The 13,516-nt window shown below is 38.6% G+C and overlaps 1 protein-coding gene across 1 annotated transcript in view; it reads right to left on the reverse strand.

Moving 5' to 3' along the window:
- Positions 1 to 13,516, reverse strand: part of ME1 (malic enzyme 1) — a 238,350-nt gene that overhangs the window by 12,751 nt on the left and 212,083 nt on the right. Inside the window, exons 10-11 of the mRNA XM_023589983.3 lie at positions 4,083 to 4,188; positions 1,129 to 1,271 (exon numbers count right to left, since the gene is read on the reverse strand). Coding sequence (XP_023445751.1) covers positions 1,129 to 1,271; positions 4,083 to 4,188 — 249 coding nt within the window. The remainder of the gene's footprint in view (positions 1 to 1,128; positions 1,272 to 4,082; positions 4,189 to 13,516) is intronic.

The raw sequence follows: 13,516 nt of genomic DNA on the forward strand, positions 1-13,516 counted from the left end.
TATTGGAAGAAAGAGTATAGGCCATTTATACCAGACACATTCAAATTTTAAAAAACAACTATATACATTTTGCTTATTATATGTCTATTACAGATGACTCTCTAAATCCTTGAGGACTACTGAGTTATTCTAAGACAAAATAATTAACCATTTATTATGTGCCTACTGTGTGCAAGGCACCATGCTAAAATTTTGTTATTTACTACTCAGAGGGTTTTTTTTCCTTAAGGACTTAAGGATTCTGAAGATTGTGAGGCAAATTCCCCAATCTAGAGATGAAATAAAAATTAAAGTTATAGAAGACATTAGCACCCAAAATAAGGGAGGAAAACAATGGAATGGCTCTTTACAAAAAGTTATTAATTCTAGTAATGAGTATTTAAGGATATAATTTCAAAGATCTAGAACCATCTAGACTGATATGTGCTGAGAGACGTAATTTTACATCATGCTTGACTGTTCTGGTTAATTTTGGCTTTATTTCCAATATAACAATGTTAGATATATATGACACAACCATTATTTTCCTGTAATGACATTTTCAAATTTTTTAAGGAAAAAAAGGTCCTTGCCAACATATCAGTCAATATATATATACATTTTAGTACAAACAATGCATAAAAATAATTCACTTTTTTTGAAACAGTAAAGTACTGAAAGCAGTGAGGACTTCTATCCCACACTGGCTAGATGTCAATATAGCTGCCCAAATGCTCCACCCCTGGCATCAAAATCCAAACCCAGGATTTTGCAAATAAATATAAAATTTTGGCTTTATACTGTATGCTTCAATGTTTGGGAAGAGCTACTAAAAGCATTTTTAATAAGCATCCAGAATCCAGCTCTTCCCTTTCTATCTTTCATATCTAAATCTTAGATACTTCCAAATCCTTTGAAAATACCAACAAAACATTATAAAGTTTATTTTATTTTACTCAAGAAGAAGATTTACCCAACAATATTCTAGAGAAGGAAACAGTTCTTATCCTTTTTCAACTGTTCATACTTTTCTTTCCAACTTGGTTGTATAACTTTTAAAATGTAAGGATAAGCACCTTAGATGTAATGGGCCCCCCAATAATGAATCAAAATTTGATTATTAAAATATCAATTATATTTTTCTTTTACCTCACTTAGTGTATAGCACTGCTCTGCAGAACATTCTGCTTTGCTAGTTGGATTGCTCAAAGCAAAAATAATAGGTCGCTCATTGAAGGCAGCCATATCTTTGATAATTTGTTCTGAGAATGCTCCATGAATTGCAGCAACTCCTAATGAAGAAATGAGAAACCAGGGATTAGGACTTTCGTAATTTATCTAACAAGCCCATGCCCAGAAAACAATGAGGCATGCCAGGTCATTTTCTAATAGGCTCTGAACAAAACATGTAACATTTGTATTAAAGTATAGAGACAAAAATGTTAAGTTTGTTAATGTCAATAATCCTTAAGGTCACAAATCTACAAGTATCCATAAAAAAAAAACACCACAGGTAAAATATTCAACTCTATCACTTGGGATTTTGATTATAGGCATCTGTATCAGGATGTCTATTTATCTATAAATAATTTTATGGGTATGCTTCAGCCTGCCAGATTATAAAATAATAATGCTTTATATGCCAATACTAACAGTGAAGACACATATCTGATTTAAATGCAAAACTGAAGTATTCATTGAAAGAATTTTAGGCACAGCTCTCATTCTGCAGCATGCCCATGGTTCATGCCTCAGACCATGTACTTACCCCATTTTCTGTTTTTTTTTTTAAGATTTTATTTATTTTTTATTTATTTCTCTCCTCTTCTCCATCCCCCTCCCCAGTTGTCTGCTCTCTGTGTCCATTCGCTGTGTGTTCTTCTGTGTCCGCTTATATTCTTGTCAGTGGCACCAGGAATCTGTGTCTCTTTTTGATACATCATCTTGCTGCGTCAGTTCTGTGTGTGTGTGGTGCCACTCCTGGGCAGGCTGTGCTTTTTCCACACGGGGTGGCTCTCCTTACACGGTGCACTCTTCGCGCGTGGGGCTCCCTTACACGGGGGACACCCCTGCGAGGCGTGGCACTACTTGCGCGCATCAGCACTGTGCATGAGCCAGCTAACCACGTGGGTCAGGAGGCCCTGGGTTTGAACCCTTGACCTCCCATGTGGTAGGCAGATGCTGTATCAATTGAGCTAAATCTGCTTCCCTTTCTTGTTTTTTAATAAACTCTTTACTCCCTTGCCTACTCTATGGTGTGTCCTTAAATTCTTTTACGTGACACAGTCAAGAACCTAGAAGCCTAGAATCCAGAGCTCCCCTGTAACATTATTTAGTGAGCCAGGCAGGAGATAGAGTCTGTTCATGCCTAGGAAATTGGATTTGGGGTTTGCCTGTTACAAACTGGATAATGGTGAAAGAATCATTAGTCAGGCAGGGATTTCATCCAGTTCAAGCAGGATTCTGGACCCCTCTTCCCTCAACTGCAACAAATAGCGAGAGGGTTTTAAATCTTGTCAAGTAGGCCTACTCCCCCTAACCAGCAGGAAGTAACCACAGAAGAATGACCATTGCCCTTCAGTACCCCCTTAAGAATAAGGGTGTAAAATCTGAGGGGAAGTTGAGGCAGTTTAGTTTAGGGAGAGGGAAAATGAGTCACAGCTGAAACCTGGCAGAAAACGTGGCCGTGAGACATGTGGCCGTGAACCCCCCACCTGGAAACCCCCTGAGGGAAAGACAGACAAGAAGGCTGCCGGAGAGACCCTGTGAGATCCCAGCCATGAGAAACTCATTTGGAATGAGAATCCCATTCAGGGTTAAGGAAAGCCCCAGATATCCTCAAAAGTCACTCACCATTGGCCCCCTCAGAAGTGACAGGTGGGGCAATCAATCAGAACAGCAAACAACTGGAGCCCCTCCCCAACACTATGAAGGGGGGGGAGGAAAGACCTTAAAAGGCCTAACCTGGGGCCCCCATGTATGCGTCTCTCATTCTGCAGCATCCTGGAGGCCCATGCCTTGGACCATGTATTTTAGTTGTTTTCGTGTTTCTTAATAAACTCTTTTAATCTCTTGCTTACCCAAAAAAGAAAAAATTTAAATTTAAAAATTAAAAAAGGAAAGAATTTTACTAGAGGAATAAAGGAATTAGATAAAAGGACATGTGAGATTACTGAAAGAACATATTCTATAAAACACTAAAGACCTTAGTATAGTTTCTCTAATGAAGTACTTGTTTTTATTATGATTATCATCATTATTATCAATATTGTCATATGTTTCACAATAGTTTCTAGGAATGAGGTATGATATGAAGGACTGCCATTATATACATAAAAATAAGGGATAGTTTCATAACTTTGTGATTTTTTTATTTGACCTTATTAAATTTGACCATATTAAATATCTTCCTGTGCATATCCAATGTGTCAACTACTACTGTATTAAATTCTGTAAGGAATACAAAGAAACAAAGAAATATGAGATGTAGTCATTAACTTCAAGGAGTATACAGTTCAGTATCTCAACCTTGGCACTGTTAACATTTTTGGCTGGATAATTCCTTGGGATGTGTATGTATGTGGGGTATGTATGTGGGGTAGGGTTCCTGTGCATTGTAGGATGTTTAGTAGCATCCCTGGCCCCTACTCATTAGATGGCAGTAGCAAATCCCTGCCCTCTGCCACAAACCCTGCCCCCTGCCCCAGTGTGACAATGAAAAATGTTTCTAGACATTGTCAGATGCCTTAAGGGGCAAAATCACTCCCATTTAAGAACCATGGTCTATCTGGAGTGATAAAGCCTGTAAAAGTGCTGACTATGCCAAGTATTAAAAGACGGACAGAGTTAGCACAGGGTGACAGACACTTCAGCTGGGGTCAGCAAGACTAAGAAGATGTAATTGGGAACTTAGGAATCTGGGTGCCTTGGGGTACTGTTCCTTGAGTGAATGTATAATTTTGTTTGTGAATTCCAAAGGTCAGAATTTTGACAAAGCTAAATTATGCCATGAAAACTAGCAGGAAGAAAACTAATCAGATGACAACAGGGGGTGAGGGATAGGGGGATGGGGGGGAGATAGGAAGAAGAAAAAAACAGTTTACCTATGAGGGCAGTTGGTTTTAATTTTTGAACAATGGCTTCCAGATTCTTCATTTCTTGATGTTCATGGGCAAATTCCTCTTTCTCCGGTGTTAAGGAAGCACGTCTCTAAGTAAAGCAAATACAGGCATACCTCATTTTATTGCTCATTGCTTTATTGTGCTCTGCAGATATTTTATTTTTAACAAATTGAATGTCTATGGCAATGCTGTGGTGCCATTTTTCTAACAGCATGTGCTCACTTTGTGTCTCTGCATCACATTTTGGTAATTCTCACAATATTTCAAACTTTTTCATTATTATATCTGCTATTGTGATCTGTGATCAGTGGTATTTGATGTTACTATTCTAATTGTTTTGGGTGTCATGAACCATGCCCATACAAGATGGCAAAGTTAACTGATAAATGGTAAGTGTGTTATTACTGCTCCACCAACTGGCTATTACCCTCTCTCTCTTTCCCTCTCCTTGGGGCCTCCCTGTTCCCTGAAACACTACAATATTGAAATTAGGCCAATTCATAAACCTACAGTGGCCTCTAAGTGTTCAAGTGAAAGGACTTGTCACCTCTCACTTTACATTAAAAGCTAGAAATGATTAAGCTTAGTGAGGAAGGCATATTGCGAATACAAAGGAAAAGATCTTGAAGGAAATTAAAAGTGCTAATCCAGTGAACATATGAATGATATAAGAAAGGAAAACAGCACTATTGCTGATATGGAAAAAGGTTTAGTGTTCTAAACAGAAGGTCAGACCAGCCACAGCATTCCTTTAAACCAAATCCTAATCCAAAGCAAGGCCCTAACTCTTCAGTTGTTTGAAGGCTGAGAGAGGTGAGGAAGCTGCAGAAGAAAAGTTATAAGGTAGCAGAGGTTGGTTCATGGTGTTTAAGTAAAGAAGCCATTTCCAAAACATAAGAGTACGAGGTGAAGCAGCAAGTGCTGCTGCACCAAGTTATCCAGAGGATCTAGCTAAGGTAACTGATGAAGGTGGCTACACTAAACAACAGATTTTGAAGGTAGACTAAACAGCCTTCTATTGGAAGTAGATGCCATCTCAGATTTCATAGCTAGAGAAGAGAAGGTGATGCCTGATTTCAAAGCTGCAAATGACAGGCTGACTCTTGCTAGGAGCTAGCTGGTATCTTTAAGTTGACACCAATGTTTATTTGCCACTCTGTTAATCCTAGGGCCTTTAAGAATTATGCTATAATTGCTCTGCATGTGCTCTGTAAATGGAACAATAAAGTCTGGATGACAGCACATCAGTTTACAACCTGGTTTAAGCCCAATGCTAAAAATAAAGGATTCGTTTAAAAATATTTCTGCTCATTGACAATGCACCTGGTCACCCAAGCGCTCTGATGAAACTGTACAAGCTAAATGTTATTTTCATGCCACCTAACCTAATATCCATTCTGCAGTCCATGGATCAAGGAGTCAGATTGACTCTCAAGTCTCATAATCTAAGAAATATACTTTGTAAGGCTACAGCTGCCACAGATAGTGATTCCGCTAATGAATCTAGGCAAAGTGAATTGAAAACCTTCTGGAAAGCACTGACCTTTCCAGATGCCAAAAAGAAGATCTGTGATTCATGGGAGGTCAGTATATCAACACTAACAGGAGTTTGGAAGAAGTGGATTCCAACCTCCATGGATGCCTTTGAGGGGTTCAAGACTTAAAAGGAGGAAGTAACTGCAGATGTGGTGGAAATAACAGGAGAACTGGAATTAGAAATGGAGCCTGAAGATGTGACTGAAATGATGCAATCTCATGATAAAAGTTTCATGTATGAGAAGTTGCTTCTTATGGATGAGCAAAGAAAGTGGTTTCTTGAGATGGAATCTACTCCTGGTAAAGAATCTGTGAATACTGTTGCAATGATAACAAAGAATGCAAAATATTACATCAATTTTGACAAAGTAGTGGCAGGGTTTGAGAAGACTGACTCCAATTTTTGAAGAAGTTCTCTTGTGAGTAAAATGCTATCCAATAGCAATGCATGCCACAGAGAAATCTTTCGTGAAAAGAAGAGTCTACTGATGTGGCAAATTTCACTGTTGTCTTATTTTAAGAAAATTGCTACAAACTACCCCCAACCTTCAGCAACCACCACCCTGATCAGTCCGCAGCCATTGAAATCAAGACAAGATCTTCCACCAACAAAAAGATGATGATTCGCTGAAGGATCAGACAATGATTAGCATTTTTTAGAAATAAAGTATTTTAAATTAAGGTATATACTCTGTTTTTTGAGACATAATGCTACTGTACACTTAACAGACTATGGTATAGTGTAAACATAACTTTTATATGCACTGGGTAAACAAAAAAATTGTGACTCGCTTATGGTGGTGGTCTGCAACTGAAACTGCAATATCTCCAAAATATGCCTATAAGAAGAAATGATGAATCTGCCAAATATATGTCTGAGTCAAAAAAGTTTCAGAATGTTATACGTATTAACAGTACTTATACTTAACATTTTTATGTACTATGCGCTATAGCTTTCCTAAAGTATTTTTTCAATTGTCAGGTTATTTCATTCATTCTTTCAATGAAGTTATGTATCAGAAAATGTTTTTCTAGACAACAGGTAAATAGTAAACAAAACAGAAATTTTTCCTTTAGTTAATAATTACTTAATCCTAAAAATCTAATTCTACACACATTTGTGAGATTAGCATTAACAAATGGTAATGCAATATATGATTTAAGCAACATTAGGGAAGCGGACTTGGCTCAATCGATAGGGCGTCCACCTACCGCATGGGAGGTCCGGGGTTCAAACTCCGGGCCTCCTTGACCCATGTGGAGCTGGCCCATGCACAATGCTGATGCATGCAAGGAGTGCCCTGCCATGCAGGGGTGTCCCCGTGTAGGGGAGCTCCACGCACAAGGAGTGCATCCCATAAGGAGAGCCGCCCAGAGCGAAAGAAAGTGCAGCCTGCCCAAGAATGGCGCCGCACACACGGAGAGCTGACACAGCAAGATGACGCAACAAAAAGAAACACAGATTCCCGGTGCTGCTGATAAGGATAGAAAGCGGTCACAGAAGAACACATGGCAAATGGACACAGAGAGCAGACCACTGGGGGGTGGGGGAAGGGGAGAGAGAAAAAAAAAAGACATACATATTACTACATATTATTTGTGTTAATAAGTAGTGTCTCAGGACACTTTTTTTTTTTAAAGATTTATCTTTATTTATTTCTCTCCCCTTCCCCCACACCCCCACCCCCAGTGTCTGCTCTCTGTGTCCATTCTCTGTGTGTTCTTCTGTGTAGGCTTGCATTCTTGTCAGGAGGCATGGGAATCTGTGTCTCTTTTTTGTTGTGTCATCTTGCTGTGTCAGCTCTCCATATGTGTGGTACCACTCCTGGGTCGGCTGTGATTTTGCGCAGGGCATCTCTCCTTGCGGGGTGCACTCCTCGCACATTGGGTTCCCCTATGCAGCGGGGGGTGGGCAGCCCTGTGTGGCATGGCACTCCTTGGGCATGGCAGCCTGCACGTGGGCCAGCTCACCACATGGGCCAGGAGGCCCTGGGTTTGAACCCTGGACCTCCTATATGGTAGGCAGATGCCCTACCAGTTCAGCCACATCCACTTCCCTACATAATCTTGATTAAGAATGGGACTTTACGCCATGTTTAAATCATTGATCATTAGCTTTTCTGAATAAGTGCAGGCTTTTTATGTTTTTGTTTTTAATGTTTCAATTGTAAATGTGCCATATATAGTATTTTAAATGTAAAATTTTAAGGTCTTTTATTACATACCAAATTGTTACCTAATTTTATATGGTACTTAATGGACCCTAAGTTGTTTTCACATATTTCATTTTATCCTGTTAACAATCTTGAGAAATAGGGAAAGGATAAATAGAGTCATTTTTCATTAGAGGAAACCAAGGCTCAAGGTATCTTCAATTCAGCACAATGTTCCTCTGGAAAAAGAGCTCTAAGATGGTAAATGCTAGACTGTGTGCAAATGGTTAATACTGAAAATAACATAATTTTCTTGCTTTAAAATGTTAGTATACTGTTTATTTTGAAAATTAATACATGTGCAATATTTAAAACATAAGAACCTCTCTGTGCCTGCTTCCTTCTCTGTGAAATAAATATTATTGGAATTTCTACATCATGTTTGTGAATTAAATGAAATAATACATGTAAAGCCCTTAGAACAATGCCTGTCTTACAGTAAAAGTTCAATAAGTACTAGTTGCTTGTAATTTAAATTATTGTGATGAAGAATAAATTATAATTTTAGCATTTCTGAATTTTGGTACATCTTCTTCTAGTCTATTGTAAAGTACAACTTCTGTATCACTGTTTTCCATTAAGAGCATGACTTTAAATTGGACAGCTCTCTAACAATGAAATTCACCACTAAACATTTCTGGGTTTTGGAAGGTTATCATCTCAACCTCTCTCCCTACACATCAAAATATACTACACATTTTAGACAATGAAAAATAATCTTTTTAAATTCATTAAGAATCAAATATGTGGTTTACTTTTAGCAGTGAAAACTCTACTTTCTAATAATGTCAGGGTATTCTTGTTTATCATGCTTATTAAAGAAAAATTAGTCAGAAGAATTAGATAATTCAGTCTACACTTTCATTAGAAAGCATCAAATTGTTCATTAAGATTTAACTATTATCATAATTTTTTGTTAAATCCTAAGTCCAAAGAAATAAATAATTGACATAAATAAACCTAGACTGATATTGTGGGTGAAAACTAAATATTTTCAAACTGCTCTTTTTCTGTATCTGAGACAAGATTTTAAAAAATTGTCTTTTAATAATAATAAAAAAACTATGATAACACTGAAATCTTTGTAATTCCCACTAAGGCTGGGGGTGAGGGACGATCTTGTGCCCCCATCCTCAGCTCTCTTCACTTCCCAGCTGGGATATTTATTTCATTTACATGTCTCAACCATGGAGACTAATCTAGCAATCACCCTAGCAGGTACAAAATGATTCTGCTTTGTGGTAACTTATTAGCCACAAATGAGTAAACAGGTATTTAGGATATGACAGAATCCCCCAGATATTTTCAAAATTATCTTACTTTGTATTAGGGGAAATGGTAGTTTGCATTATCGGCCCCAATTCCTCCTCATCTTTCCCTGTGTCAGTGCCCTTTGCTGTGTAACTTTGTAGTTCCTTCCACAAAAGGCAGAATATATTTTCCTACCCCTTGTCTTTTACTTGACCACATGTCTTGATTTGGTCAATAAAGTGTAGGCTGAAGGGACATTGTGCCCACTCCAGGCTCAAATGTTAAGAAGCACTGGTGTTTCTGCTTACCCTCTGATACCATTCCCGTTCCATTAGAAGTACATGACCTGTGAAGCAGATGTGGCTCAAGTGACTGAGCTTCCACCTACCACATAGGAGGCCCCAGGTTTGGTACCTGGGGTCTCCTGGCAGTGAGCTGGTACAACTGTCAGGCATGGTAAACTGATGCAACAAGATGATGCAACAAAGAGGAAGGACAACGAGAGACACAAGGGAGCTGAGGTGGCTCAAGAGGTTGAGCGCCTCTCTCCCACATGGGAGGTCCCAGGTTCAGTTCCTGGTGGCTCCTAAAGAGAAAATGAGCAGACAGCAAGCACAAACAATGGTTGGGGGGAGGGGAGCAGGAATAAATAAATAAAATAAATCTAAAAAAAACAAACAGAAGTACATGACCTGGCTAGCCTGCTGGTTCAAGGAGGATGAGAGCTTTGTGAAACAGACCTAGGCCCAATCTTCAGCATAGAACAAAGCAACCAAGATCATCAGAGCTGCTCCAACTGACCCACAGATGTGTGAGAAATAAAAGATCCTTGTTGTACAGCACCGAGATTTTGCGGCTATTGGCAACACAACAATAGCTGACTGAAATGGGGTGATTTTAATTTTGACTATCCATTTAACCGTCTATTTACTCAATGTTGCTCCTATCTCTATGCCCTTCTTACTACCTTAGTTACTTGGCAAAAAAATAATTTTGCATTAATACAAAGTGAAAAGCAATTCTGGTCATGAATAGGAATAAGAATTTGGAACCAGTTTCCAGTTGCAGTATTTAACTATCTACTTAAATTGTTTATTAACTCTTTCTGGAACAAAGACAATTAATTTACTATAGTATCTGAGTAAGTCTGTAATTTTATGTCCAAATAATGAAACCCTTTTCACATTGTGGTAAAGAATGCTAACTGTCCATCAACATTCATTCTCTCCTTTATAATAACAAAACTTCCAGTTTTAGTCAGCCACTTGGCTAGCCAGGTAGAGGCTATTTCTCAGCCTTCTTGGCACTTGGTATGGTGTAAGACTATGTTCTGGCCAAAGAACGGAGTGAAAGTGATGTGTGCAACTTCTAGCTGTGTCCCTGTAAAGGGAATAAGGCATTCTCCCAATCCATTCCCCTTCCAGCAGACTGGGAGATGATGAGAACTGAAAAGCTCTTTGCATCCAGAGATGGATGGCAGACACACCTAAACCTCTGGACTGCCTATCACTGCACTGTTGCATGACAAAGAAATTCTATCTGGTTTAAGTCACTACATTCTTGGGACTCTGTACCAGCACTTTAATCCAAGTAGTCCTGTCATTTTAGATACCTGAAAATAGCACAAACACAATTAGGAGGAAGCTTGACAGGTTTCTACGTTTCAGGAAGGCCAATGGCCAAACTATTAAAACAAAGAAAGTTGTCAATACAGGTTTTAAAGATTCCTAGTAATATAAATTCGATAATTTTTCTATATTTCAGCTATTCTTTGTTTTCTCAAATTTCTGCTTACTGCAATTTAATACCATTTTTTTTTTCAACTTTGTACAACTGTCCTTAAATAAAATTTTTTTTGGTATATTTGAAGCCACAATATATTTTTCTCTCCCACACAAGGAACACCAGTGCTTATAACTGTTCTCACTGGACCTGTCCTTCTTTCTTACAATCAATTAGGGGATCTTTGCATTCTCAGATGCTTTTGAATCCTTTTAAATACCACAGAAGTAAAAAAAAAGTCTCCATCAAAGGAATAATCAGGGAAACGGACTTTGGCCCAGTGGTTAGGGCGTCCGTCTACCATATGGGAGGTCCGCGGTTCAAACCCCGGGCCTCCTTGACCCGTGTGGAGCTGGCCATGCGCAGTGCTGATGCGCGCAAGGAGTGCCGCGCCACGCAAGGGTGTCCCCGGCGTGAGAGCCCCACGCGCAAGGAGTGCGCCCGTGAGGAAAGCCGCCCAGCGTGAAAAGAAAGAGCAGCCTGCCCAGGAATGGCGCCGCCCACACTTCCCGTGCCGCTGACGACAACAGAAGCGGACAAAGAAACAAGACGCAGCAAATAGACACCAAGAACAGACAACCAGGGGAGGGGGGGAAATTAAATAAATAAATAAATCTTTAAAAAAAAAAAAAAGGAATAATCAATTATGAAAAATATGGTCAAGGAATTACTGTACTTTCTAGCTACTGACTTCAATATTCTATTAGTAACTTCTAGTATCATATTTATACCTTTAATAACAAAAAACATTATAATTAGTCTTCCTTGTGGTTTACTTTGAAAGAGAAAGCAGATAAACCAGTGAAAGGATTGTGAGAGAAAAAAGAAAAAAAATTATAGGACTTTAGGATTATTAAAAAGGAATAGGGATAGAAAATATTAAAAATAGTTTTAAGAGGAAAATTTGTCACTAATTTATTTCTTTTAGAATACAACATGAAAATGAAAATATAGCTAAGCTGCTTCTGGTATGTTAAAATAAATTTGCATATAATCTCCATAAAAATGGAAATCTATTTATTTTTATTAGATTACCAAGCCAAGAGTGGCTGTTATTGAAAATAATGGAAAATGACCAGTGTTGGAGAAGATTCTGAGAAGCAGGAACACTCATTTATTGCTGGTGGCAATCTAAAATGGTAGAGCTGCTGTGGAAGACAGTTTGACCATTTCTCAGAAAGCGAAGTACAGAACTACCATATGACCTGGCAATCCCACTACCTGTTATATACCTGAAAGAAGGGATATTTGCATAGTAATGTTCACAGCAGCACTACTGACAAAATCTTCAGCGAAATACTAGTAAACATTTAGATAACACCACATTAAAAGAATTATACACCATGATCAAGTGGGATTTATCCCAGGTATGTAATTGTGGTTCAACATAAGAAAACAATTCATATAATACACCACGTTAATAGAATGAATGAAGGAAAAAACACATACGATCTTCCTAATTGATGCAGAAAAGGCATCTGGCAAGATGCAACACTCCTTTTATGATAAAAATCACTAGAAAACTAAAAAGAAAATTCCTCGACATGATACAGGGCATATATGAAAATCCCATAGCTAGCATCAAATTCAAAGGAAAAGACTAAAAGCTTTCCCTCAGAGATTAAGAACAAGTCAATGATGCCCACTATCATGACCATTATTCAGCACTGTAGTAGAAGTTCTAGCCAGAGCAGTTTTACAAGTTACAAAATAAAAGGGATCCAAAATAAAAGGGAGAAGTAAATTTTCCCTATTTGTGGATGACATGGTCCTATGTGGAAAAAAATCCTGAAAAGTTCACAATAAAACCATGAGAACTAGCAAATTCAGCAAATTGGCAGGGTACAATATCAACATGAAAAATCAGTAGTGCTTCTGTATACTAGAATGAACACTCTTAAGAGGAAATAATGAAAAAAGTCCATTTACAATAGCAAGTGAAAGCATTAAATATCTAGAAAAAATTTTAACCAAGGATGTAAGTAAGGAAGTGGGTGTCGCTTAACTGACAGAGCATCCGCCTACCAAATAGGAGGTCCAGGGTTCAAATCCGAGGCTTCCTGACCTGTATGGTGAGCTGGCCCACTCGCAGTGCTGATGCGCACAAGGAGTGCCATGTCACGCAGGGGTGGCCCCCGCGTAGGGAAGCCCCATGTGCAAGGAGTGCGCCCCGCAAGGAGAGCCGCCCCAGGCGAAAAAAGCACAGCCCACCCAGGAGTGGCGCCGCACATACAGAGAGCTGATGCAACAAAAAGAGACAGATTCCCAATGCTACCGAGCATGCAAGCAGACCCAGAAGAACACACAGCAAATGGACACAAGAGAGCAGACAATGGGGGTGGGAATGGGGTAGGGGAGAGAAATAAAAATTTAAAAATATAAAAAAAAGGATGTAAACTAAAAACCATGGCTGAGAGAAAACATTAAAAATCTAAACAACTGGAAGGACATTGTTTTCATCGATTAGAAGAATAGATATTGTTAAGATATCAATTCTACCCAGTGATTTACAGATTCAATGTGATCCCAATAAAAATTCCAAAAGCATTCTTTGCGGAAATGGAAAAACCAATGATCAGTTCTAAGGGTAAAAGCCACCAATAGCCAAAACCATCTTGAGAAAGAAGAAGGATG

Source organism: Dasypus novemcinctus, chromosome 11, assembly GCF_030445035.2.
Source record: "Dasypus novemcinctus isolate mDasNov1 chromosome 11, mDasNov1.1.hap2, whole genome shotgun sequence".
NCBI lineage: Eukaryota > Metazoa > Chordata > Mammalia > Cingulata > Dasypodidae > Dasypus > Dasypus novemcinctus.